Source organism: Apiospora phragmitis, assembly GCF_038363925.1.
Source record: "Apiospora phragmitis strain CBS 135458 chromosome Unknown utg000001l:1.0-2902119.0:1.0-2906034.0, whole genome shotgun sequence".
Lineage (NCBI taxonomy): Eukaryota > Fungi > Ascomycota > Sordariomycetes > Amphisphaeriales > Apiosporaceae > Apiospora > Apiospora phragmitis.
The window spans coordinates 615,536-642,803 of NW_027117399.1; the positions used below are offsets into that span (position 1 = coordinate 615,536).

The following is a 27,268-nucleotide window of genomic DNA, read 5'->3' on the forward strand; positions in this document are numbered from 1 at the left end:
CAGGATTTCCTCATATTGTTGACCGGAAAGCTTGCTCTGGCGAAGCAGGCATCTTTCCTCGCCCTCGAGGGGTGGAACCACCTGCCTCTAAGGGACCTCCCGGACCACATACAGCAAATGCGGTGTAATGCCTTAATCGTGGGCACGTGAAATCGAACCAGTGAGAGCCGTCTTCCTCGGTTCATCAAACAAAAGAAATGGAAGGTTCATATTGATTTCCTTGGGGAGTCTGTCTGTCTGTTGTTGTGTGTGTGGGCTTTGCATTGAAGATAAGAAAGCTTGGCGTACTACGTCGGAGGACCAAGGCGTCTTGGCATCGGGGATCCTCCTCTGCAGGGTAGTTGGCTTCGGCACACTACGCCGCATCTAGAAGGACAGAAAAGGTACGAGCTGCAGCTACGGCAGTTTGCTCGCCTTGGCGAATGAGCGCTCCGCATTGGGTAGTAATGAAGACAATATCGTGCTCGGGGAGTTCGACATGCTGGAGAGACAGAGATATATAACGTTATGGTTTCCTCCAGTGTCGACTTCTGAGATGATGGTCTGCGCCAGGCCATTGCACTTCCCCTCCATCCCTTCCAAGATCGTCCTACCAGTCTCGTCTTCAACTTCAACCCTCGCTCGCTCATCATGGTTAGATTCGCTCTTCTTGGCGCGGCCGCGCTTCATGCCACCGTCGCATTGGGTGCCCTGACAGCTCAGTCGCTGCCGGCCCGAGATGAAGATCTGCGGCTCGTCAAGACCTCTGAGGATGACGCCGGCACATGGATGACTGAGGAGCAAAAGTTCGAACGACTCATCTCCAAGGGGATCCACTTTGCCGATATCACCAACACCATGGCAAGTCTCCCTTTTCGCACCTGAAAGCACACACAGGAATAGGGGCCATCGACGGAAACCCCCAGGCTAACACCGGAACCAGGAGCTCGAGACGCTCCGCGCCGACCGCGTGGCAGCCGCCGTGGCGAAGCGGGCCACGTTCCCGAGCGGCGCGGGCCACCAGTCGGAGGCGAGCCCGCTGATCGCGCGGCTGTCGCAGAGCAACCTGCAGACGTGGACCAACGCGATGGCCGACTTCTACAACCGGTACTACCGGGGCAGCTACGCCGCGACCAGCGCGCGGTGGATGTACGATACGGTGCGGTCCGCGGCCTCGGCCAACGCCGCCATCACCGTCAAGCAGTTCGCCCACTCGTACAACCAGCCCAGCGTCATCGCCGCCATCCCGGGCACTTCGGGCGAGGTCGTCGTCGTGTCGGCCCACTACGACAGTATCGGCACGTCGACGAGCGGGCGCGCGCGGGGGCGGATGATAATGCTTCGGGTGAGTAATGTTCTGACCCAGCCAAATGAGAAGAGAAGGACAGTCCATGGGCCTTCCCCTAGTCGGTCGCTTTGTGCCTGGTAAGCTCTGTCTGGAATGCATGCTGATGCTAATATTCTTGGCGAACTAGGGTGTAGTCGTAATCCTTGAGGCTCTCCGTGTGCTGGCTGAGGCCAAGTTCAAGCCTGCCAACACTTTGGAGTTCCACTTCTACTCCGGTATGCTTACCAGTTGAATCACTACCTAGTCCCCTACTTCTCCAGGGGTCTCGCACCTCTTCCGCAGACATATTTTACTGACTCCGGCTCTGATAGGCGAGGAGGGTGGACTTCAAGGGTCGCGCGGCGTGATGCAATCATACGTTCGATCTGGCGTCAAGGTCCTGGCCGTCATGAACCAAGACGTAAGTGGATCAATCGCCTTCCCCCTTCTCCGTTCGTTGTAGGCAGAACTCCATGACTGGCCGGGTCGTAGCTGACTTCGTTGGATGAAACCTCTTCAGATGACCGGCTACTCTCCAACAACGTGATTGCTGTCTACACCGACTACGTCGACGCCGGCCTCACGTCGTACATGCAGAAGCTCGTACCGGTCTACACCCAGCTCAAGCTCGCGACGGATCGCTGCGGCTACGCTTGTTCCGACCAGTGAGTTATGACCCTTGACCTCTAGCCTGCAGTTTTATCCCGCTTCAGTCCCATGTGTATGTAATACGGTACTGACCATGGCGGTTTTTTATATGGCCAGTGGCTCCGCCAGAGACGCCGGATACCCCGCCGCCTACGTCTGCGACGAGGTCATGTCCGACTCGAGCCCTTACATTCACTCGGCCAGCGACGCCGTGTCGACGCTTAGCTTCCCGCACATGCTGCAGCACGCCAAGGTAAGCTCTCTCTATCTCTCCTATCTCTCCTATCTCTATCTGTCTCTCTCTATTCGTTCTACGTGGGCTTGCTTATGAAGACTGGCTGACGCTGGCACTACCCCATTTCTAGCTTACTGTCGGTTTCTTGGTCGAGGCTAGCTATTTCTAAACCCAGCGTTTCGGAGCTGCTAGTAGTTGACCCTACATGGGGTGGGAATTGGGTTATAACCTGATCCGAAATCGCCGTATTAATAGATCACATTTACGACGAGGTTATGTTCAGCGCTCCCTGGAATCCGGTTGGGAATTCGTATCATTATTGGACATAAATGGAATTGATACCGTCAAAGCAAGCGTAGATGAGGAAGTTGGTGGTGGCTCAGCGTATACTAACAAATGAAATAGGGGTCTCTCGGAGAATGGGTCATGCAAACGTCCAATAAGCCCTACAGCTAGCACCCTGAGCCCGGAGAAGCATGGGTCGTCTGGCATGACTCGAGCGGGCCAAGTAGCAATCTACGAGGCCGGTAAATTGATTTCAACATCATAAGCACCCTCTCAGTCTGCGGCAGTAGAGATGTGAAGCTCGTGGGGTTGCCATCTTTCCTGAATCATGAAGTACGGGTCGTCATCATCACTGTAAAGGGGGTTTTCAGAAGATACTTCATTTGCAATGAGAGCGCCTTGAGTCGCGGCTTTGGCCCCATGATGGGCATGCGCGGGAGCTGCGGATCTGTCTGGGGTACAAACCGGAGGCAGCTTGCTTGAAGGCATCATCGCCCGGGGACACCTTCTACACCTTCGAGTCGGTACGACGGGAAGCTACGCCCTTTTCTCCCAGCTCGCTAGTAACACCACCAACAACAGAACCAGATTCATCGGCGCGGACAGCGCCTACAGCTTCGAGGAGCTCGGTCATGTTCTCCCGCGCGACGAGGCCTCGCTCCAGTTCGTCAACACTTGGTTGCACGTGGTTCAGGGGAGCGGTGAATGGACTCGACCTTATAGCGCTGGATGGATTGCCCTTGGGCAACTTGATACGAGCCAGGCCGCTACATGTCACGTAAAATATGAAGAGACACTAGTGTTGAATAGCCGTATCCATGGGTTGGTACGACATTGGTGACATAAGAAGTCAAACAGGATGATATTAAGATATTCAAATATATGGCTCAAGAGGCTTCATATCAATATTATTGTCATCTCACATCTTACGACTTTGACCATCACAAGAAACCAACACGCAAACGCCTTCGCTGTGTTCAAAACGATAGTCCCTGCCCATAATACCCCATTGGCTTCCATTCCGTCGATGGTTGAGGAAGCCCCTTTCTGCAATCTCCCCCGTTGGTGCCGATTAAACCGAGCTTGTTAATGGGCAGCTCCAACGAGCTGGCCTAGTGGCGAAGGGATTATAGGCTCCGAGTCCGTCTGTAGGAATTTTGGCCTTGCCCAACCAGTTCGCGCCATTTCCCCCTGTATTCCAGCGGCCTCTGGGCCACTTCCTGGCCTCTTTGCCGCATCTTCCTGATCACAGAACGGCAGGCGCAGATATGCGGTGCCACCTCTGCTTCCTCGCCGCATTCGTTTGCTTCCGACTGTCCATCATCTCCTTCGTCGCCGCCGAGCTTTTGTTTCCTGTGTCGACCAAGGAAGAGGCGCCTCCGCTTGGGCGTTGCGGTTGCTCCCCAAGCGTTGACATACACTGTTCTACTTCTTCCCTCGGATCCGTCGCCCCTTCATCTCAAAATACAGGTCTACTACAGCATCTGAGTAGACCAGTGCGAATGCCCTGAAAAGGCCGCAAGTTAGCTGCGACGCGCGGGCTAGGCCTCTCTTCCGGTAGAGGAAACCCTGCTCCAGAGCCTCGGCGACCCTGCCGTAGCAGGTCTCTGGCTCGTCGTCTGAGCTTTCGCGGGCGGTGCTCGAATAGCATCGTTCGATGGCATATTTCAAGACTGCTAGCATCATAGTCATGTGGTCGTCGGCAAGGTCTTTTGGCCAATCCTTTGGCTCGGAGTACTTAGATCTGACTTTTCCAAGCACAACCCCAAAGATGTTCGCATCGTATGGACTCCTGGCCTTGAGACCGTCGATGGCAGATTGAATGGCACATAGTTGCGCGCCTAAAGTCTCTTTAAGACCCGGATTCCAACATTCGTCGGGGATGATAACGTCACTCAAACGGGAAATATCAGCGCTGGCAATGTCAATGGCTCTGCGTCGCCTCATATTTCCCGTATTATCCCTCCAGGCCTCGACTCTGTCACAGAGCGTATCCTTATTCATTTTGCGTGTGCAAGTTGTGACCTCGCAGAGTATGTTGCTGGTGGCCGTCGCCCTCATAGGTGAAGCCATCTTCGGGTGATGTGGATTGTGGCTGTACAGAGCCAACGATCTCTAGAACTTCGATGAAGGAGAAAAAGAAGACTCTTGGTATGGAAATGTGACCAACACGATGGTTCTTGAATGAATGGTGGGTAGTGTATGGAAAGAGGAATGAGATTAAGAACGAAGAGTGACTGCTGTTACATACTTAGATAGACTCGGGTTTGTCCATTTCTCCAATATTCTCAGAGTGAAATGATATTCTTCAGAGTTGGACTCATCTCCGGTACCTGTTTTGGCTTGTCTTCCCACTCTCGGGACTCTGATAGAGTTACAGCGTTCTGCGGTAAAAGAAAAGCATCGACGCCAAACTGAAGACCCACTGGTCAAAGGATGTTCATGTGTGTTCCATCAAGCACGAACGAAAGAACCAAATTCAAGTTGGGAGATCAAGCATCACCGTAAATCCTGCCGGTCTGCTGTAGGTTCTGAGTAAAGCTATCCAAACAACAATAGTCACAGGATGCGAGGACAGCATGAGAAACCCACCGTTTACGGTTGGCATAGACCCTCATTGAGAAGGTATCAACTTCTCCGTAACTGATTCTCGGGAGTCAGTTGGCTGCATGGGCTTTGGCTTACCGAGTGGCCAATTAGCCATCGTGCCCATCAAGCTCAAGAGCGAGATCGTGGCCACATATTCCATGTCTTTCATCTACCGTACTATTTGTTGGCAGCTGGGAAGCAAATGCATATCAACCTGCAATGAAGCATGATCTTTATACACCATTCAATCAAGGCACCGCCTGCTCGCCTGGTATCACAATCTTTTTGGACGTGGATTAGCACGAGATCACACCGTCGTTGTGGTTGAATTGGGGACGCATCGTGGTTGCGTGGTAAGCCCGTAGGTACGATCTCAGTTAATTGACACTAGGCCTAATCCAGAAGCACTTTACACGACCCGCCCGCGTCGTGGTCCAAAAACGCGTCGCGTTCTTTTGTGAAAGTCCTGACCCTTTTTGCAACTTTATGCGCTTTCGCCTATCCCGCACACGAAGCGACATCACCGACATTCACCACCCAATTCTCACAACGCCCACCCTCAACAGACCCTAGGTAGTGACAGAGGAATTGAGGCACCATGGACGCTTTAATGCTTCGTGATGAAGCGACCAAGGAGCGCATTCGCTTGGCCGAAGAGTTCCTGGATCCCAGTGAGTTTACCCCCCTCTTTCAAGCCGTCGTAGGCCCAGTAGACAGGATAGATTCTGACTGTGCCGACCAACACAGACGATCAACATGCTAGAAGCTACCGATCCGACATCATTACGATGCTCCAGAAGAACCAAAGGCGATTGGTCGTCGACATCGACCTTGTCCGCGATCACAACCCAGAAATGGCCGAGGGTTTATTAAACGACCCCTTTGATTACACCCTCGCCTTCAACCATGCCCTCAAGGAGATTGTCAAAACTTTGCCACAAGCTCGACCCGACCAGACAGATGCAGATGTTTTATACTATTGCGCCTTTGCTGGCAGCTTTGGCTTGCATGCCTGCAACCCGCGCACGCTGTCGTCATTTCATCTCAACAACATGGTCACTATCGAGGGTATCGTCACCAGAACGTCCCTGATCCGGCCCAAGGTTGTCAAGAGTGTACATTTCAACGAGGCAAAGAATATCTTCCATTTCCGAGAGTATCGAGACCAGACTATGACCACTGGTGTCACGACATCCAGCGTCTATCCCCAACAAGACGATGAAGGCAACCCGCTTCTTACCGAATATGGATTTTGTACCTATAGAGATCACCAGACCATCTCTATCCAAGAGATGCCCGAGAGGGCTCCCGCTGGTCAGCTGCCTCGTGGTGTCGATGTCATCCTCGACGATGATCTCGTCGATAAGGTGAAGCCCGGCGATCGAATCCAGCTGGTCGGTATCTATCGGACACTCGGCAATCGCAACACCAACCATAACAGTGCCTTGTTTAAAACGGTAATGTTAGCCAATAACATTGTCCACCTCTCCTCTAAGTCGGGCGGCGGTCTCGCTTCAGCCGTCATTACCGACACCGATATCCGCAACATCAACAAGATTGCGAAAAAGAAGAACCTCTTTGAACTCCTCTCTCAATCACTGGCGCCTAGTATCTACGGTCACGACTATATCAAGAAGGCCATCTTACTCATGCTTCTTGGTGGTATGGAGAAGAACTTGGAAAATGGCACCCATCTTAGAGGAGACATCAACATTCTCATGGTTGGTGACCCGTCGACAGCCAAATCCCAGCTCCTTCGCTTCGTCTTGAACACGGCACCCCTGGCTATCGCCACAACTGGTCGCGGTTCGTCCGGTGTTGGTCTGACAGCTGCCGTCACCTCAGACAAGGAGACTGGCGAGCGGAGACTTGAAGCTGGTGCTATGGTTATGGCAGATCGCGGCGTGGTCTGTATCGATGAGTTCGACAAGATGTCTGACATTGACAGAGTGGCAATTCACGAAGTCATGGAACAACAGACCGTCACTATTGCCAAGGCTGGTATTCATACCTCCCTGAATGCCCGCTGCAGTGTGGTCGCAGCTGCGAACCCAATTTTCGGACAATACGATCCCCACAAAGATCCCCACAAGAACATCGCACTTCCAGACTCCCTGTTGTCCCGTTTCGATTTGCTGTTCGTTGTAACGGATGACATTGAGGATACAAGAGATCGACAGATCTCGGAGCACGTTCTGCGTATGCACCGCTACCGTCAAGCCGGTACCGATGAAGGTGCCCCGGTGCGTGAGAACAACTCACAGTCTCTTGGTGTTGCCATGCAGAGTCAGAATGACACCCAGAGACCCACGGATGTCTACGAGAAGTTCGATAGTATGCTTCACGCAGGTGTCACTCTCACGACTGGCCGTGGCGCAAACAAGCGTCACGAGGTTCTCAGCATCCCTTTCATGAAGAAGTACATCCAGTATGCCAAGAACAGAATAAAGCCCGTCCTTACCCAGGCCGCTTCTGAGCGGATAGCGGAGGTTTATGTCGGTCTCCGAAACGACGAGATGGAAGGCAACCAGCGAAGGACCTCGCCACTGACTGTCCGTTCATTGGAGACCATCATCCGTCTGGCTACCGCGCATGCCAAGGCCCGTCTTTCCAATCGCGTTGAGGAGCGAGATGCTCTTGCAGCTGAAGGCATTCTGAGATTTGCTTTGTTCAAGGGAGGTCGTCGAGGACGAATCCCGTAAGAAGCGCAGGCGCACTCAGGTAGTGGAGTCTGATTCTTCCAGCGAGGAGAGCTCTGACGATGATGACGAGGGTGGCACTGGTAGGGGTACCTCTAATCGCACAAGCACAAGTGCTGCTCGATCGGCGCGGATGTCTGCGCGGGATCAACAGAAGGGCCGCCGTGCCGCTACTAACGGTACCAATGCCGGGTCTTCCACGCCGGCGCCTGTGCCCCAGGAAGAGGAAGAGGACATCTACGATGCTACGCCACGACGGTCGCGTCGTACTGCGCCTGGTACCTCGAGCGCCGCCGCACCTACGCAATCACAGACCTCGTTTGCGTCATCGGTGCCCGCATCGCAGCTGGCGTCGCAATCGCAAGAGGATACGCAAGAAGACGCTGACCTTGCCTGGGCGCGGCCTCTCTCAACATTGAGGGGCCCATCAGCTCTGAACGGTTGGCGACGTTCCGCACGACTCTGGGTCAGCTCCTTAACACGGATCTGTTTGATGACGATTCTGCGGATGTCGGCGCGGTGATTACCGCTGTCAACGGTCGCGTTGGCAGCAGGAACGGCGGCGCCTTCGGCCGCGACGAAGCGATCAAGGCTCTCAAGCGCATGGACGAGGCCAACCAGGTGATGTAAGTTTGGACGGCTCTCCCCCTTCCCCAATACGCCTAACCCTTTTCCTTGCTCAATGCTAATATTCTTCTGCGTAGGTATACGGATGGCGATTTGGTTTACAAGATATAGACGTGAGCGGGTTTGCATGTTTTATTGTTCCCGTTGGACTGAGGTTTGACGTCAAGCAGAATAGAATACCTGTGATGATGAGATGAAAGGCGTTCCGGCAGGACGAAGTCACATGGCATGTCGGTCTTACGAGTATGAGATAGTGCCCCTGGCTTAGCATAGCGCCGCGATGATGATATTGATAGTAATGAGATATTCAACGAGCTACAATACCAAGCAAAAATGAAATGAGAGAGTCGCTTGACTGTGAGGCGGCACGACAAAAACAAAACGAAACGAGGCGCCTAGCACGGGAACTAACAAGAGACGGGAACGCTTCAGACGTAGCCCGACACGGTTGGATCGCGTTCCCAGCCAGTCGGTAAAAATCATCATTGACCTATGTTAGGATACCATGCATGTTGGGCCACCACGAAAACGAATTTTGCCCTAATTTCCCATCACATTATCCTGAGCCGATGAACCGTAAAGATCGGAGTCCAAGCCAGCAATATGTGGCGAAAGCTGCAGGTCCTGTCGGGGGTCTAACACCATAGTCGGTAATCTTTAACCACAACAGGAACCGATGGCGTCCCCTTGTTCAATAATATCGATCGATACGAAATCTGGTCGGTAGAAATATATATTACTATGGGAAGTATATTTTGCTACGTGTAATATTCGATAATGCGAAGCTGGAAATAGCTAAGACTTCGTAGGTATCTACTTACTACATCGTTTACCCGATTGAACAGGCTCGGTCATATACGAAAAGGGAAAAAAAAATCCGCGCTGCTGCGTGGTGTGCCGCTGTTGGTCCCCTGTGCTCTGCCTTAGGGGCCCCCTTGGCAAACAACACCAAGCCTGAACATGAGGGCCAACCCAATCCAGAAGCACCCCTCAGGATCAGGCAGCCAGGCTCATCTTTCTTGCTCGGAATGCCAGTTCCAACTCCCTAGCTCAAAACCTTGCTAGAGCTCTTACTTCGTTGTCGCGTGGCCGGGCGGCAAATACAGTCCGCCCGAACCTAACCGCCTACATCCATTATCGCAGCCGCGAAAAAGGAAAATGCAATAGTCAACGGGCGAGAACAAAAGCAGTGATGAAGAAGGAAAAGGGCAGATGCGCACTTTGCAGAGATTGGCTACCGGGCTGAAATGCAATTTGCACATTTCTCTATAAGGCGAACCCACACGCGCCGTGGTCCCATTTCTCGAGCTCTCGTTGGACGCCACCTCCCATTCGCGCCGTCTGCGGCAGTACAGCTGCAGGAAAAGGGAAGGCAGAAGAAATCCATTCGCGAGGCAACTCTGGAAGTAGGTGACATCGTTTTTCGGTTCCTGCCTCTGGCTCTGGGGTCCATTGGCACTGCTAGGCCTCTGCTGACCGGATTTCCCGTATTGGCATCTGGCCAATCAGAAAGAGTCGGCACATGGATCTGATCTGACGATTTCTATGTATGGACGCTGGGAATGGATGGGTGTGCTGCATATGCGTCTTGCTGCTAGCCTGCTTCTGCCCTGCATTAAACGGCCTGGCCATCCTCCTGCGCTCCTCCTGCGGGCGAGCAATACTGTTGTCAGCGACGCCGCACCCACCATAGTTGGAATGGGTGGATGGGGGGATGACTGGATGACTGGATGGATCGTACATACATGACAAACACCAACACTAATTGGGGGTGGGTGTTATGGTATTATTGGTTGTTTGGTGGTGTGTAGATGGTATGGTAACGTGCGTTGGTACTCTCACGCATTTTTCTATAAGATCTGGATATCCCTTTCCCCTTTCCGTCGTGTAGGCCCTCCTCTCTCTCCTTCTCGTGTAAACCAAAGTATATCAAGTCACTCGTTTCCTGATACCCATACACATATTCGTAGCCTTGCGCTATAGTCACTGGCTGCATAAAGTACCTACCTCACCACCTCACCTCGTATACCCAATCGTTGTCATCATCACCCTCACCCTGACCCTCACCATGCACGGAACCGTCCTGAGCCTAGGCGCTCTCGCCCTGAGCGGCCTAGCCAGCGCCGCCCGCCTCGACACCCGCTGGAAGTACCCGGACTGCGAGGCGGACAACTGCTACCGCGCCTTCATCGACGAGGCCCACATCGGCATGGCCCCGGCCTTCTGCTGGGACTTCCTGACCACCCCCACCAGGACGCGGCGGGCGTGCCCCCGGAGTTCAAGAACTGCGACAACGACTTAAGCTCCTCTCCTCGGCCTGCTCCTGCATCACCTACACCTATTCACACTCTTCGTCGTCGTCTGCTGTTCCCCCTCCTGCCACGACGACCTCGTCCGCCGTCACGACCGGAGTCCTGACCACGTCGTCGTCCACTCCGGCCGCCACCACGCCGGCCACGAGCTCTGCCGCGGTGCCGTTGTCGTCCAGCTCCGTCGTCCCGGCCACGAGCAGCAGCAGCACTACTGTTATCCTGCCCACCGCCAGCAGCAGCGGTCCCGGCGCCAGCGTGACGGCATCGACGAGCGCCACCAGCGAGACCATGACCACGTCGACGGTGACCGAGGTCCACTCGTACACCGTCACGAGCTGCTCGTCGACCGTCGTCGACTGCCCGGCGACGACCAAGCCCTACACTACCGCCGTGACCAACGTCTACGTCACCACGTGCCCGGTCAGCGGCGGCGGCGGGCCCAAGACCACGGGCTACCCTGTTTCCTCGTACCCGTCGGCACCTCTATCTCGACCCTGTACGCGACATCTCTGTTCACCGTGACCAAGTGCGCGCCCACTGTGACCAACTGCGTAAGTCACCCAAGTCTACCCTTTTCCTTTTATACCTCCCCCTTTCGTCTACCGACCCACCTTGTGGCAGGTGGTAAAGAGGACAAAGAAGAGACTACGACTAACAGGAAGTGAAAACAGCCAGCTTCCAGCACCTACGTAGCCAGCAGCGTCATCCCGACCGGCACCACCGTCTTGACGTACCCGGTCGCCTTCAGCACCTCGACCTTGTATGCGACGTCGCAGATCACCGTGACCAAGTGCGCGCCCACGGTTCCTGACTGCGTGAGTGATCCATGCCTGAATCCATGAAGTCACACTGGGCACCTCTCTCTCTCTCTCTCTCTCTCTCTCTCTCTCTCTATGTCTCTCCACCTACTTCTTCCTCGACACTTGGAAAGATTTGCCAAGTTCTTCCATTCCCAATCCTCCCGAGTTGCATCCTTCAAAGCCCCCCAGCTAACACAGCCAACGGACAGCCCGCCTCCAGCACCTACATCACCTCGAGCGTCGTCCCCACCGGCACCGTCGTCATGACCTACCCGATCGCCGTCCCCGTCCCCACCACCGAGGCGGCGGACACCTCTGGCGCCCTACGGCGTCACCACGGCCCCGACGCCCCAGCAGAGCCACGGCTACGGCGGCACCGGCGCGCCCATATCGCCGCCCAAGCCCACTTCGTCCTACCTGGCCGTCCCCACCGCGGCCGCCGGCCGCGTGGAGATCGCCGGCGTCGTGGCCGTGATCGGTGGTGTGCTGGCGGCTCTGTTCTAAGAAATATTCATCTTGTTCTTTATCGCGGGGAGGGGAGATATATCCTTAATTTCTTTCCCTTCCCTCTTCCCAATCAATCAATCAAGCAAAATGGTTTGGTGGTGGCTTTGGCTTCCCTGCCGTGATTGATTCTTCCCCCCACTACCTTTCTGTTGTTGTTGTGGCAGTTCGCCAAATTTTATACCTGGTTATGGTGATGATAGAAGAAAACTACACACTGAAAAATACGCCACGAAAAAAGTGAGGCGAGATGAAGAGATAAATGCCAGGCATGTTGAAGTGTGTTAAGGGGCTTTGATTTGGTTGACGTGACGATGGAAAGAAGACGAAGATAATCCTGTAATTGTATCTAGCCTAAGCTTCAATATCCCACAGCCTAAAAGTGAAAGATAGAACTGCATCTCGATTGATTGACCCTGGAGATCCTGCAGGTACCTCCGAGTCTTGGCGTCGATGTCCCCGATGAAACAATCACCAACCTAGCAACCTGCCCCTTACATAGTCTATCCTGGGGCTCCAGCCTATAATTAACGTCCCTTGTTTGGTCGTTACTGAAATAATTGATGCGGCCATTCCAACTCAACTGCTTCGAGAGTGAGAGAGCATGGCTCCGATAGTCATTATATAATATTTCGTACGGTCTATCTATTCCATTCATTTCTGTAACTGATGCTAGATCCTCTCCCGGCACACCAGCCGCAGTTTTCCGACATGTTCCATCCTAAGCGGATACAACGTGCACGTGTGTACAGTTCGCACACATCCAGTTTCCACACTGCCGTGTCATACCAGGAATATCCCACCTTCCCACAGATGATCTCATTATGGTTTCAGATTGATCGCCAACTAACAGCGGGCCGGCACGCAACTTAGACCACCCTCTCGAGTTTTGGGAAACTTCAGACGTCATCTATTCACACAGGAGACAACCCGGGCTCAAAGAACGTAGTTGTTGATCACTGGTGTGCATGTCGTACCATGGGAATAGTCGAAAGGGACAGCATAAGATAGGCATGAGTTCAGTGAGTAAATATGTATTATGGGTCTTAAAGAGTGCCAGGGAAGGGATATCAAATAGAGAAGAAGCCATGTCCTTGTATTCAACGATCAAAAGCCGCGCTGTCCAATCCGCTAAGATCGAGAGAAAAACCGTCATGCAATTGAACATCCATTTCGTAACCCAACAAGAAGTTCCGTCGACCAGCGCAGCGGGCTTCATGTTTTCCCGTATTCATGTAAAGACAAAGGAAAAGGCAAATGCTTCGGTGCTGCAGAATAAAAAGGGGAATCTGTGAGGAGAAGGGGGGGTATAATTTTATGATGCAGAGTAAACCAAGTCTCTCTAAATTGTGAAACAAATGCACCCGTTTGATGAACCTTTTGATCATCAAAACCGTGGAAAGAAGATTTTAGTCTTCGAAGAACTTGACGATCTCCTTCAGATCCTGAACACCTACGCCACTGCGAGGGTAGCAATGTAGACCGACTCGCCTACCACTCCGAACTTCTCGCGGAAAGAGGCTTTATTCGTGAGGCGCAGACTCTTGACAATGAGTTCGTACGAATTGGCAAGGAACTTGGCTCGGACACCGGAGAGTCGAGCACCGGGCGTCAGCTTCTCTGACACACCAGCACCGAACGTGACGGGGCCGGAGACAGCGTTGAGTGCCTTCTCAATCAGGACCTCGATAGTGCCGCTGGGGGAACCGGGGAAGTCCATGGCCCACTTCACCTGCCAGCCGTGGCGAGGGGCCAGCTGCGCAAGCACGACCATGCAAAGAACCTCGCCGTCCTTCTCGGCCGTAAAGTAGCGACGGTGCTCTTGATCAACCCAGGGTCTGATTTCCGTCAGATGCACCTGCTTGCCCTTCTCGCTGCGCGCTGCCTTCCAGGCTTCGATGGCTTTATCCGCACGCTTCATGAAGGCGTCATCTACCTTGACCTCATCAATGTCAATGCCCTCGCGCTCCACGCGGCGGAGGTTCTGCTTGTAGTTCTCAGGTTGGTGATGTTTGTTCGAGTCGACACGTTGTTCCTCTGTGCAGCTGAGAGTGCGCCACTTTTGGTTCTGGGCGAGGATTTGCTGGACATTTTCCGACACCAGCATCCATACTGGTGTCAGTTTCAGTTCGTTGGTGATATATTTGACGAACGCTGATGTGACATCGGCATATTGTGACTGGTCGCAAAGAGGGTCACCAACAACCATGGCAAAGCGGTCTTGCTTGGCCCAGCCAATCGCAGCACCGTTCGAATGGCGCCATATCTCGAAGCGATCATCCAACCAGGATGTGTTAGATGCATCACCATAATTGGCGATAAGCTTTTCAAGCGGCGGCGCCTGGTTGTATGTCCAGTGCTTGGTAGTATCTGCTTCGGGGTGGGGGAGAGTGGGCGGCTTTTCTGGCAGTGACCTGGGGTCTCTGTGGAACATAGTCGCATTTCTTACGTCGCCAAGGTTGAGCAGGAGGAATACCACACGCTCCAGACCGAGACCAGCACCAGCATGTGGAGGGGCTCCCAAGTCGAATGCGCTCAGGTACTCCTTCATATCGTCCTCTCGGATCTTGGCTTTCGCCATGCTTTCCCGCAGCAGCTTCGCGTCGTGGATTCTCTGACCTCCCGTGCAAATTTCTTGGCCACGCAGGAAGATGTCAAATGAGTTGGTGAAGTCATGGTTGTTGTCGTCCCTGTGGGTGTAGAAGGGGCGGGCATTGGGGGGGAATTTGTCGAGGATGTAGAGATCAGAGTTGTACTTCTCCTTGACTAGTTCTCCTAGTCGAATCTCGTCACGTGTTGAGAGATCCTCGATGTCCACTTCCCTTCCATCGGATCGCAGCATTTCGATACCCTCGAGGAAGTGAAGAACGGGCGTTTCCTCAAGGACAACAGCGTCCTCGCTTGGCCACCTCTCCCTAACCACCTGAAGCTCAGGCATAGCTTGGGCCGCTTTGATCATGGCTTTCAGGGTCCGATCGACAACCATCATCATCTCGTGGTAGTCCTGGTGGATTGCCATCTCAATATCCAACCCAGTGTATTCAGTCAAGTGCCGATGGGTATTGGAGTTCTCGCACGGAATACGGGCCGACCTGAAACAAGGATTAGTATGTGAGTAAGGAACTCTATCGCTCAGGTGGTACATACCTCGAACACTTTGTTTAGATCAGCTGAAATAGCCATTTGCTTGGCCAATTGGGGACTCTGGGCCAAGAAAGCCGTACGTCCAAAATAGTTCACCTTGAAGACTGAAGCTCCGCTCTCGGTGGCAGCTGGTTGCAGCTTAGGTGTCTGGATCTCGAGAAAACCGCTCTGGTCCAGCGTGTCTCGGAACGTGCGTGTGATCATGGAGCGGATCTTGAAGATGGCTTGGTTGGATGGATGGCGAAGATCCAAAACTCTTGTTAGCAGACGCGTGTGGAGGGAGTCGGAGGGCTCGTAATTGTCCCACCCGGGCAAGTTGCTTGCTGGGTTGACAAGATGAATCGAGTGGATATCGACTTCAACGTTGGAGTGTGTGGCAGAACGCACAGCACCATGAGGTTCCTTTAGCCTTCCCTTCACGTGAACCAGGGACTCTGGGTGCAGTCTTTGAACCCACCGAACCATGTGCCGGCTGCCCTCAACATCGGTTAAAACGCCTTGGATAGAGTGCGTCTGGTCACGGAACAGTACGAAGTCGAGGTGGGCCGAGACTCGGCGTTGGGTGAAGATCCTAGCTCGGAAGGCGACTTCGGTACTCAGGGGGAGCGTGGAAGATCTCCTCTATCGAGGAGAACTCGGCGAGCTCGCCAAGCTGGCCGTAGCGGGCGCGGACTTCGGGATCATCCTCAATCAGAGCTCGGGCAAACTCCTCTTTCCGGCGCGAGTCTAGGCTTTCACGCTCGTGGTGAATGCGCTCGTCTTTAGAAAGCTTTGCGTTGCGCCTGTCCTCGCTGCGGCGGGAGCCCTTGCCATCGGAAGAGGCAGATTCTCTGGGCAGGTTGGAAGACTGGGAGCTCTGAGCGCTATGGAGGCTCTTGGAGCCATTGGGGCTCTTGGGGCTACTGTTCGAACGTAGCCGTGTGGTTACCGAATGGGGTAATCCGAGCCAAAGGGTTCGGAACCGATGATAGTGTATGGGGCATGGTGGCGAATTTGGAAGCAGGTGAGTCCTCTAAGAAGAGTCCCGTGCAAATCTTAAGAAGTCACCAGCACAAGAAATCCCTTGGTATTGACTTGGATGACTAAAACAAGAAGAAATGGAAAGGACGGGCAATCTGCTCGTTTTAGGGAGGGCAGATAATGTTTACAAGATGTAAAATGAAATGAGTCAGGGTAGTGCAGTTAATAGTGTCCGTCAAGACCGCGACCGAGGCAGCTGAAGGAAGGGAGGAGGCGAGGGTGGAGGGGAGGCAGCACTTTTTGAGCGGGTTTGAATTTCGTCCCAACAGGGCCCGGCTGGTCACTCAGTACAGAGTTCTCGACTGGATTTGCTGGATTTGTTTGTGCATGGAAGCTGAGCGAGCGGATTACAATTACATCGAGATTCTGTACGTCATCGTCATCCCGCCGGTCTAGCTTAGAAGTTCAGACATGCGTTGGGCCCTGTACTCCAGTGTGGGTGTGTTAGGATTCAGTAATACCGTCGAGAACCCACCGGAGACTTCGCTCCAGGCTGGGGCCCGCTCAGAACCGCTGGCTCTGGCTGGCTGGCTGGCGAACATCAGAAACAAAGGAAACAAAAAAATACCACCTATGTTACGTCTGTAGATCCTTGACGGCCGGCAATCAGGTCCCGCGCGCAGGGCAGACAGGGCAATGCAGTCAGCAGTGAACAGGGCGCCCAGGCGCCAAAAATGCTTGAATGTCCACATTGCCACAACCCTTGTCGCCCGCATGCAGGCCTGCCAAGAGCCACGCGATTTGTTTCTGATTCGTCCTCCCCAGCTGTGCACGATCACTCTCGGAGGGTGGGTGTGTGATGTACCAGTACCAGCGCCAGGTAGTGTACATGTGTCAGCGATGCTAGGGCGGTGGGGTGATTTTGTGACCTGACGTCAGCGGCCCCAGCTAACTGTCCAGCCCCTACTTCTGCTTGATTCAGATCCTGCCAGCCTCTGCGAGCAGGCTCTCCCCTCTTCCCTGCCCTGTGCCTGAACGGGCTGCTTACATACGAGAAGTGTGAAGTTTGGACAAAACTCCAATAATGGCTTGCTAATTAAAACCCGATCGCCCCGGCCATCTCCCGATACATCGTCTAAACCCATTCCCCCCTCCATAGCGTCGTACTGTACCCGATCCTGCTGCTGACATCATACCTCAATACCACGTAGGACGGTGCCTTTCTGCCGGTAACCGGATTCTCACCCTCCTGATTGTCGCTATTCCGTGCCTACAATTCATCCCTTGAATCCAGGTCCAACGGGCCGCCATAGTCTTTCTGTTCTAAACCAGCTTGATTGACATTCGTTCTGAAATCCTTCTTTTGATACCACAGCCATGGCTGATCGTCTCCAAGTCCCCCAACGTCCGGCGGCGCCCACCAGTCACTCTACCTCGTGGTTCTCTAACGGTCTTCGCCGCACCGCCAGCCGCAGCTCTCTTAGGCGGTCCGCCTCAGCCTTGAAGAGGTCGACATCTCTCCTGAATGTCAAAAGCAGCAAAAACAGTAAATCTACAACGCCCAGCCCGAATGACACGGAAACGGAAACGGAAACGGACAAGGACAACAAAGATGACGACTACATCAATCCCTTAGAGCAGGGCTCCCGCTGGCTTCTATCGGCCCGCGCCTACGCACTCCGGCAAGCCGCTCACTTAGGCTTCAGTCTAATGAACTTCTCAGCTCTAGCACCTACAGCAATCATTTGGTTAGATTCGACTCTGGGCAAGTTCAAGGGCAAAGACAAGATCAAGGTGGAGATATGGGAACCGAAATCATCGGAGCAGGAAACGTCTAAAAACCGTTTAACCGTCGCCAAGACGAACCGTCCCGCCATCATAAACTTCCACGGGGGAGGCTTTGTTGTTGGTCAGGGGACAGATGATGCTTATTGGGCCGGTGCGGCGATGAAGGGTATAGAAGCTGTTGTATTCTCTGTCAACTATCGTCTTGCGCCGGAGTTTCCTTTTCCCACGCCAGTCGAGGATTGTGCAGATGCAATCATTCAAATCACATCCCGAGCTGAAGAATTTGGTATTGATCCTGATCGTGTGTACATCTCGGGCTTCTCCGCCGGGGGCAGCTTGTCATTGGCTTGCTGGGTGCTTCTGCAGACACCCCTGAGATGGGGGTATGAGCTGGCCTATACAGCGCCGCCCAAGATTGCCGGTTTCTGCCTATTCTACCCTCTGCTGGACTACACCATCAGTCGGCCCCAGAAACGTACCACGTGCTCCAAGCCCGATCTGACTTTGCCCAAGAACATGACAGACCTTTTCGACGCTTCTTACCTGTACCCGAAGCTGCCGAAGGAAGACAGGGATGACCCGCGTCTATCACCGGGGCTCATGCCAGATGATGTCCTGGCAAAGCTTCCTCCTCTGCATCTGTGTATCTGCGAATACGACATGTTGTTGGCCGAGGGGCACAGCTTTGCTGACCGTCTCCAGGATGCCGACAAGGAAATAAATGTGCGCGTGGTGGAAGGCGCGAAGCATGCATGGGATAAGCCGCCGCCCATGTGGCCCAAGAAGAGCGTCCACATCGAATACGGGCACGCCCTGGAGTCCATCCGGCGCTGGATGGGTGGCCCGGAGGGCAGCGGGAGCGACAGTAACGTCGAATCCATCCTAAAGCGCATCGAGACTGTGTAATGCAGCAGCCTACGACAGATTAAGCGTTCTTACGATTATAGTGCATTTTTGGCGAGGAGTTAGGGCCAATAGCTTGGGCGCTATACACGATGAACAGCGGAGATTTGTGGCCTCATGAGGCCAATAGACGGTCTTGGTTTTGAAGAATGTACATATACCTCTCGGCAGCTTGAGATAGACCTCGGACTCTCGTGCAGCCGGAGCACATTGTGTCCTGGATGGCGGACCCCATCGGGTACTTTGAAGAGTCCATATTCCAGACCATCAACCTCGGAAAGAAATGGGCACCATACAATAGTTGAGTCCCAGTCGGCCAAGTTACAATGAGTCAATAGAGAAGTAACACGTGTTTCCGCTCAACCCGGTGCAATCCAGAGAGAGCTTCTAGAAGCAGTCAGGTGTTCGATATGAGAAATTTTTTATACTCGTGCTGCATAACGATGCACCCCTCCGCGTTCCGGCGTATCCGGATGCCCCGGCGCCCCGAAGTCACGGGAGGGGCTTTCTTGGTATCTCCGTCGCCCCAAACATTCAATGCGGTGAGATGTTCCGATAGTCTAGTAAACCAAACATATGCAACTAAATTTAGAAGCGTTCTTTGATGGCTTAGTCAGTCCCAGAGCCGCACGGCGTCTTAATTCAACCGCACGTAGTTGAGGGAGACGGATATTGCAGTTAATGTAAGATACTTACTCATTTTGCTGACATTATCCCATGTTATATGGGCATGATAGGTACCGTAATTTGTAGCAGTCCCTCAAATTCATCTTGTGAAGCGATGGTGATATGTGTGTCACTGGTTTACTTACGAAGCTATTTTGCCAGAACCTGGGATCCCATCAGGGAGTATAAGATTGTGCCTGAGAACCGCCCGCCTTTCCTCGAATACCCAGCCTGGATTGACTACAGAGTGTTGTACACATCGGTGGCTTTGATGATATCTCTCAAGCTCGGCTCCCGCATGATTCACATCACTGCAGGACTGGTGATAGGCACACCCACCAGGAGGAAGCTCTTGTATTGGAGTCTCCGCTTCTGAAAATAGCAGACCGAAATTGTTTGCTTGCATAGTGCTACGTAGCAAAAGTGATGGCCGGCAACATATTAAGCACATCAGGGTCTTTCAGTATTGCACGCTAAGATGCTCCCCGTTCGAATTCTAGAGTTGCAACAGCTTGCTGTCCCGTGTTCAACTTCAATGTAGAAGACGTCATACACGAGCAAAGCCGTCTTTAGATATACAGTACGAAGCAAGAAAGTCCATTGGTAAGTCAAGTGGAAAGAAAGCAATAGAAAAAATAGCCTGAAATCGATTCGTGTCTACCTTTCTCACCGGGGCAGTGTAGTAGGCAGTAGCGGTCTCCCAAGATATGATATATAATATCTATAATACCATTCATTACAACACCATCTTGGTCGGCTGGAAATAGCCTGGAGGTCTTGACTGCAAGATTCCCGACGAGATCCAAACGGCCTTTTCCGATGAAGGGATAAATTGCCCCAGTCAGTCCCTATCTCTTCGGACACATTGCGACTTTCCACTCAATACTGCGCCAGCACGTGCGAAAGGCTTGAGAAAGGGGTAATCAAAGCCATCATATCGTGAATGAGTAAACAAATCAACACCGTTCTCCGATCAGAAGATTGTATGCCGAAAAAGAACTCCACCAATCATGTTAATAACAATCTACTGACTCGTACGAGCAGTCCGTATCGTTCGTTCACTCCCACGCGCGAGCGGTAACATCCACACATCAACAAACGCTTTGACGAACATGCCCAATTCGTACACATAACCCCGTTACGAAGCAGAGCCAATCTACTTGGGCGTTGCTGGCCTGCATATCCCCTGCACAAGCGATCGTGGTTTCCCGATAAGCCATCGGGTGCTGCCTCCATCACCTTCTCCATGCGGCAATTGCCTGCAGGGCATGCACAGAGGCTCCATTGCTCGATTGAGTATGCGGCTCCACACCCATCGCGACGGCAAACGGGGGGCTGGGTTGAAGGGTCGAGGGTCGCAACAGCGGGCATGTGAATACCATCGGAGGGACGTGTGGTGAGGGGGGCAGATAAATCATAAGATAAAAATCAGGTATAAGTTGTGATATCGGCTCCCATATTATTCTTATTCTTTTCCCTCTGGCTGGTCTGTCTCCAACACCACCGATCTCACCGACCACACTTAGACTGTCTCTTCCACGCATAATCACACACATATATACAGATCCTCGGTCTTATATAATCATAATCATAATGCAGCTCTCCATCCTCCCTACCCTCTTCCTAGCCGCCACGGCCGCGGCCTTGCCCCTCTCAGACGCCGTCGAGTTGGACTCGCGCGCCGCCAGCTTCGCCCGCGTGAGCCTGCCGGCGCCGGCCAACTGGATGACCGACTCGTCGCTGTACCCGAGTAACATCATCGCGGCATACAGCGCCGAGACAGCCCAGTACGCGTCGGCCGAGAGCTGGGCGGCGTACATCCTGGCGAAGTGTCAGGGTTACCGCGACTGCACATCCTGCATTTCCTACTCGGGTAAGCAAGGCATCTCTGAAGACCCCCCACACTGCCAATCCAGTTCGTTGGGTTCGGGGGCAGGGAAGGTTCCTTCCGCCGAGGTACGGTCAGATCGTACAAACAAGTCTGCTGATACGTCATTGTCTACTCGTATAGGTATCAACTCGGGAAGCACAGGGGGCCGTTACTGGTTTGGCGAGGTGTACAGAGGTGGTGCGACAACGCCCGCGCGATACGAGCGCGAGACCGACCCTAGCCTTGGGATTACCGACTCGATTGCGTACACCATCGTTTCCTGAAGCCTGATGGAAGATAAAGGGAGTGAGGAATGATGCTGTTACGGACATGAAAGTGGCAGAGGGTAATAGTCACGAGAGTGCCGTAAGGGTGATGACATGCGAGAGCAGTTCCAAGACCATATACAGAATACCCCGAGCCTTAATATGAGACGTGATTCGCCATGATAATACTGAGCCAGTTTTCCATGTTCTGCTTGAGTCGTATTATTTCGTTTTGGTAATGCCCAATTCAAATGAGATCAGTACAATCACCCGTTTACATACCCTCACGGAAATGTACAGTGCAAAACGCCCCAATAACTCCTCATGAGCCATCCAAACTCCCGTAATACCCGGTACCATCCTGGGGGTCACCGTAGAACAAATATTGAAGGTGGCTGACACGGTTCAACGCCTCTCAACCCGCCATCGTCTCTGCCTCACTTGTACAGAGCCCACCTCATCACACGTTCTCTCGGAACACCGACCGTCGCTCTGTTGGGCTGTCATTCTTGGCTGCGCCACCTCCAGGTCTCGGTGTAACGCCCGTGTCGATGGGTCTCGGGCTCACTCCGCGCATACTCATGTTGCTCGGCTCGGCCGCGTCGTCGTCAAATGGGTTCGCAGCGCTCCGGCCGCCTGCCCCGGGCACACCGAGGCTATCCCGGTCTCGCGAGCGGCCCCGGTTACCCGGCGCTGCGCCAGGCGTCGAAGCCAGGTTCATGTTGTACCCGCTGCCCGAGTACGGGTCGTTACGGAGGCCCAGTTCCTGCTCCTCGTAGTAGCCACCGGGTCCGTAGGTGTCGGCCTCGGGGCCCACGCGAGAATCCCAGGCCTCGTCGGGGTCCAGCGGCCCAAACCCGCGGCCTCGCCCTGGCTGCTCGTAGGCGCCGCCGGCCGAGCGGTTGTTGCCGCGGCCGCGCAGCTTATCGTTGAACCATCCGCGGATCCCGCCAGGCGCCGGAGTAGGTGTCCCGTACGCCGAGGGCTCGGGTCGTGCGAAGGGATTGTACGAGGATATGGTGGGAGCGGGGAGCTGCGATTGTGGTTTATTCCAGTCAGCATTCGGAGGTCCACGGCGAGCGAGGCTGTCTGTAGAGAACCCATAATGATGGGTAAAGTACAATGGATTCCAACGGAAAGTACGGATCGATCGGTCCAAGCGACGTGAGTTTTCGCACTACAAGCAGTGTGTAGCAGACGACAGGAAGAGGTCAATCGAGGGAGGAAGGCACTTACACCTAGTCGTCGCGCTCTTAGCTGTGTGAAGACGATCCAGCCTACCACAGCCGCGATGAGCAGCAGGAAGAGGACGAGGAAGAAAATGCCGAGGCCGTTCATGTCTGCCAGCACGGCCCACGGCCAACACAACACACAATTTCGGCGTAGGCGATGGTGTTCTGCTCAATAGGAGAGGTCATGCAGTAGCAGAGTGCATCAATCTGCGCTCTCAATCTCTCTCTCTCTCATGTGGCGACTATGCGATCCAAAGGGAAATGGCAGGAGTTTCGCGAATCGGTATGCTGTCTCTCGCAGAGTAGGGTTGCAGCGATTAACGTACGAGGCTGGTTAGCATGCCGTGCCTAATGCGCGCGACGTAGTACCATGCTTCAAGAAAGATAGAGAGAAGAGGTTTCCTTGGCGACTGGTGGGTGGTGCCAACAATAGAACCTTAGCTTGGGTTAGGTACACTAAAAAGCCCGTTTTGCGTCACTGAACAGATCCGACTAAAACATCTCCACAGGGGCTCACTCATGCCTACAAGGGGTGACTTACTCAGTGCTCTGGGGGATCTCTAGTGGACTGCGGAGTGCTTGCAGCCTGCAGGCGCCCCCCGATAATTATGCCAACCAACGAGTGACGTTGGGAATGTCCTCTTCCCTCTCAATGCCTGAGCCACTTTATCAACACACCATCAAGTTATCGTGTCTTATATCATACAGCGAATCAAAATTTGAATTTGACAGTGTGGCCTTGCCAGCCATGCTTGCATCTCCCAGCCTCTTGTGTATGTCTCACATTCGCCCGTATCGTTTGGTTGCCAAGAGGTGGCTTTGCTCGACCAGAACAAGGTTACAATACGACTATCACATTTATTAGCTCGTATATGTCGCAGCAAAAGCTTGCTACTGCAAGCTCGTTTATCGTAATCATACATGGTGAGGCCTCAAAGGTAACAAAATCCAAATAACAAGAACGACCACCACTAGGCAGGCTCATGGCTCATACATGTATTTGTATATCGTTCTCTAAGCGAAACATTGACCCCAATTCCCGCCAGCCCTAGCAAAGCTGAGGCTTTCTACAAATTGGCTCAGCTTGCAGCGTCCAAGTTATCTGCATCGCAGTTTTGCAGGGGAATGACTCTGTCATTCACCAAGACTCTCACAAACTCCTCGTCTGCATCATCGTTACAAGTCAACTTCTCAACGTACATCCTGGCTGCGAAGGGCACCGTCCAGCTTGATGAGAACCCCTTTGTCTCCCTTGGGGACGCCTTTGTGGTGTTTGAGAGAGGCTCGGTAGCATTGTAGAGACCCAATGCAGCAAAAACCCCCGTCATGTCGTTGTCATGGCTAAAGTCGGCATATAGCGATCGGTCCAGGGGGAACGTGTCGGGAGAGCTGTCCAGTGTCGTGTTCGTTGTCGTATGATCCACCACAGGTTTTCCCGTCAAGCGAGCAATGAGCTCGTTGACAAAGCCAACTCCTTGGGTGGCGCCCAAGGGATTGCCGTTTCCGTAGCCGTACCATTTGCCCAGAGATTGGTAGTAGTCGTACCCATTCCACTCGTCGCGAGTAAAAAGGCCGCAGAAAGGTGATAATCTCCCATTAATGTCGGCGACCGTATTGAACGGGCAAAGGTCCATCATGTATACCGTGTCAACCAAGCTCAGGTTCGCGCCTGGCAGGTTCTGGTTGAGCTTCTCTGCAATCGGCGGTGCGAAAATCTGGAGCCAAGCTGTCTGTGCCTGGTCTCCGACCGATGAGGTCGGTCCGTCTTCAAAGGCTTTGCAGTTCGCATGACTCAGCGTGTTATTGACTCCTTCGTCTTCAGAAATAATCACCATATGGTACGGAAATGCATCAGGCTCTTCTGCGAGTTTGTCTTCAAGGCGCGACTGATGGAAACCTTGAGTCCAGTTCTGTGCCGATTCAACCACACGGCTCTGGCCAGCGGACCTCACAAACGGCACGGCCTGCTTGGTCAGGTGCTGATACCGCTTGTAGAACTTGATTCCCGAGTTCACCAACTGCTGTTGTCCAAATGGCGACAGCTGATCAGCACCCAGGGTATAGTTGTATTCCTTGATGAACCCGTAGTCCTTCCCATAATTTGTAACTGTGTCGTGGATGCGCTGAACTATAGCGCTGTAGATGGCAGTTTTAGATGCCGTAGGATCACGGGCTCCGTGCCGTGAGAGTATCTGCGCGAAAGTGACTTCGCATCCCTCTGGAGTGGAGCGACTGATATCCGAGTTAACCGGAAAAAACGGTGAGTATTGACCCCAGAGCGAGATATCTCAGGCAAACATGTGAACCCGTGCAGAGCAGAGTCACAGGATCCATTCGGAGGGGATTGTCTATGTGACGAGTTAGTGTCATGATGCTTTCGGCACAGGGTGTACATGAGGTTGGATGGATACTGACGCATAGCTGGCCACAGAGAAAAGGGCTACTACAATGAGAAGACCGACCATGGCGAGTTTCATAAGCGCGTGTCTGCGCCCCTGGTCCGTCCAAGTGGTTAATATCGGGGGTTGCACAGAGCGGCTGCGCGCTGTCACGGGCAGAGGACTGTATTTATGTGACCTGGGCAGCCATTCCCATTGCCTGTTAAACATGGTCGCGATATCATCTTTGATGCCCATGATGGGGTCGGTCGAAATATAGAAAAGTTAGGAGGTGGCAGGTACTATGTGAGGTAGTACTCGGCAGTATTCCAGAAGCAATCGGTGTTCCAAACACGTGGGCCAGACCTGCAAGCTCATTTGACCACGCCGATCAGAACCAATCTCAGGATCCAGTATCCCAGTCGGCGAAGCTTAGCCCAACTGCAAATGAATGTGATAAATGAATCTCGAATGCAAGCTGTGGGGTCGCATAGATATAATGGCGGGTTGGTGAGCATTGGTTAGGATCTCAAATGACAAAGAGGCCTCTCACCGAGTGTGGACCTCCATCTGGGGATTTTGGGTTACTGCAGCTCAGTGGGGCGACGGTCGTGCTGAGGCAGTGTTCTGAACTTCTGGGCAGTCTTGCTTAGTGGATGGTCTGGACAGCACGAATATCCATCAACATCAGATGCAGAGTCCAGTCAAGTCAACAGGAACATCACCGGATAACCACCAAGCCGTCTCGTTCAAGGATTGAATGCATACTAATTTCCATTAAGAACGGAGCACCAAAGGGCACTCGTCAACTCAATTACGACCTCATACAAGAATGCCAGCACTTTTACCGTGCAGTCGTCAAAGATGAGCTTCTCCAACATCTCATCTATACTATATAGCCCGTCAAGGTAGGTTGGCCCGTCATCGACCAGACCTGCTATTAAAACCCGACCAGACCTGCTATTAAAACCCGACCAGACCTGCTACTAAAACCCGTACAGACCCAAGTTTAAGTTCCTGCCAAATAGCACCGCTTAAACAACCCATGATATCATGCAAATATACTACTACTAGTGCAAGGAAAGAAACCGACTCCGTAAGTTTCGCATCACTCTTTGATCAAAAAGCCACCCCCACAATGCTTGTCCGGAAGGGAACCGGATAAGGGTCGAGAGCAGCGGGCCGGGACTGTCCAACGGCCCTGGCAGCAACACTGCTGTAAGGACTAGCCAGCGTCGTCGGCAACGTCTGCGAATCATCCTCATATTCGTCCGTATCGGAACTACAATCGCTGAATGTCGCGTATGAATTACCGCGAGACCATTCGTTCGCTGCCACGACTTTGTAATATCCATTGTTGTGCTGGACAGGTAAAGGCGTGTTCGTGATCGGCTCACCGCCGGATCGGTGGGGGCGGTCTTGCCGTCCAATCCAATCAGCCACTCGCGAAAAAGATTTCTTCTTTCGCAGAGGAGGCCGGTATTGGAGGGGTAGCGGTGGCCACAGCTTTTGCTCCTCTGCTGGCCGCCGGCGCGGAGACTCTTGCTTGATATTGAAGTCGGTGCCAGCCACAGGCAAAACAAAGTGGGGACTTGAAGATGAAGTCTTGGAAGGTGCCGTGCGCGGGCGATCGGAGCTCAGACGATCACTAAACGACGGCGCATTCGGCGGCAAAGCGGGGATATCTGGCATGGGCTCCATATCTGTGATTCTGCGAGAGCGCACCGATCAAAACGAGCCAGCGCGTTTGGAAGCAACGCTTGGCGACCTGCTGACGGCGCTATAAACACTCGCCAACTCCACTGCATCTTCAATGCAGTCCTGGATGTGGTCTCGTTCCAACATGGCATTGGCGATCTTCTCAATGAGATCATCTATGGAGGGTTGGCCAGCCGACGGGGATACTGTCCTCAGATGAGCTGGCGCTGGATGTTTTACTACGCTCAAGCTCGGTGAATCAAAGACAGATCCTGTCGGGGTCGGTTTCCTGGGAATTTGGAATGACATCGGAGAAAGCGACCGGTTTGGGCTGCTGTCCTTGCTGGTCTGATGGGCC

At 53.3% G+C, this 27,268-nt stretch overlaps 10 protein-coding genes across 10 annotated transcripts; 5 read left to right on the forward strand and 5 right to left on the reverse strand.

The window, feature by feature from the left end:
* Positions 1-630: 630 nt before the first annotated feature.
* Positions 631-2,645, forward strand: PG994_000186 (peptidase family M28; the record flags this gene model as incomplete). The annotated part of the gene is made up of 7 exons (XM_066851595.1): positions 631-840; positions 923-1,324; positions 1,455-1,542; positions 1,639-1,727; positions 1,799-1,971; positions 2,072-2,207; positions 2,595-2,645. 7 exons carry the CDS (start codon positions 631-633, stop codon positions 2,643-2,645), a joined length of 1,149 nt encoding a protein of 382 aa, XP_066722227.1.
* A 1,254-nt stretch (positions 2,646-3,899) lies between these two features.
* PG994_000187 (uncharacterized protein) lies at positions 3,900-4,478 on the reverse strand (the record flags this gene model as incomplete). The annotated part of the gene is made up of 1 exon (XM_066851596.1): positions 3,900-4,478. One exon carries the CDS (start codon positions 4,476-4,478, stop codon positions 3,900-3,902), a length of 579 nt encoding a protein of 192 aa, XP_066722228.1.
* A 1,183-nt stretch (positions 4,479-5,661) lies between these two features.
* On the forward strand, positions 5,662-8,392 carry PG994_000188 (DNA replication licensing factor mcm3; the record flags this gene model as incomplete). The annotated part of the gene is made up of 4 exons (XM_066851597.1): positions 5,662-5,734; positions 5,811-7,761; positions 7,808-8,080; positions 8,194-8,392. The coding sequence occupies 4 exons, from the start codon at positions 5,662-5,664 to the stop codon at positions 8,390-8,392; spliced, it is 2,496 nt and encodes an 831-aa protein (XP_066722229.1).
* A 2,065-nt stretch (positions 8,393-10,457) lies between these two features.
* Positions 10,458-12,005, forward strand: PG994_000189 (glycoside hydrolase family 16 protein; the record flags this gene model as incomplete). The annotated part of the gene is made up of 4 exons (XM_066851598.1): positions 10,458-10,665; positions 10,802-11,197; positions 11,377-11,491; positions 11,804-12,005. The coding sequence occupies 4 exons, from the start codon at positions 10,458-10,460 to the stop codon at positions 12,003-12,005; spliced, it is 921 nt and encodes a 306-aa protein (XP_066722230.1).
* Positions 12,006-13,458: 1,453 nt separating this feature from the next.
* PG994_000190 (uncharacterized protein) lies at positions 13,459-16,132 on the reverse strand (the record flags this gene model as incomplete). Its single annotated transcript, XM_066851599.1, is given in 4 exon segments — positions 13,459-15,097; positions 15,160-15,744; positions 15,785-16,051; positions 16,062-16,132. The coding sequence occupies 4 exon segments, from the start codon at positions 16,130-16,132 to the stop codon at positions 13,459-13,461; spliced, it is 2,562 nt and encodes an 853-aa protein (XP_066722231.1).
* Positions 16,133-17,486: 1,354 nt separating this feature from the next.
* On the forward strand, positions 17,487-18,803 carry PG994_000191 (uncharacterized protein; the record flags this gene model as incomplete). The annotated part of the gene is made up of 1 exon (XM_066851600.1): positions 17,487-18,803. The coding sequence occupies one exon, from the start codon at positions 17,487-17,489 to the stop codon at positions 18,801-18,803; it is 1,317 nt and encodes a 438-aa protein (XP_066722232.1).
* Positions 18,804-21,059: 2,256 nt separating this feature from the next.
* Positions 21,060-21,620, forward strand: PG994_000192 (uncharacterized protein; the record flags this gene model as incomplete). Its single annotated transcript, XM_066851601.1, has 1 exon — positions 21,060-21,620. One exon carries the CDS (start codon positions 21,060-21,062, stop codon positions 21,618-21,620), a length of 561 nt encoding a protein of 186 aa, XP_066722233.1.
* Positions 21,621-22,062: 442 nt separating this feature from the next.
* Positions 22,063-22,940, reverse strand: PG994_000193 (uncharacterized protein; the record flags this gene model as incomplete). Its single annotated transcript, XM_066851602.1, has 2 exons — positions 22,063-22,779; positions 22,839-22,940. 2 exons carry the CDS (start codon positions 22,938-22,940, stop codon positions 22,063-22,065), a joined length of 819 nt encoding a protein of 272 aa, XP_066722234.1.
* A 973-nt stretch (positions 22,941-23,913) lies between these two features.
* PG994_000194 (uncharacterized protein) lies at positions 23,914-25,470 on the reverse strand (the record flags this gene model as incomplete). The annotated part of the gene is made up of 2 exons (XM_066851603.1): positions 23,914-25,066; positions 25,250-25,470. The coding sequence occupies 2 exons, from the start codon at positions 25,468-25,470 to the stop codon at positions 23,914-23,916; spliced, it is 1,374 nt and encodes a 457-aa protein (XP_066722235.1).
* Positions 25,471-26,331: 861 nt separating this feature from the next.
* On the reverse strand, positions 26,332-26,913 carry PG994_000195 (uncharacterized protein; the record flags this gene model as incomplete). The annotated part of the gene is made up of 1 exon (XM_066851604.1): positions 26,332-26,913. One exon carries the CDS (start codon positions 26,911-26,913, stop codon positions 26,332-26,334), a length of 582 nt encoding a protein of 193 aa, XP_066722236.1.
* Between the last annotated feature and the right edge of the window lie 355 nt (positions 26,914-27,268).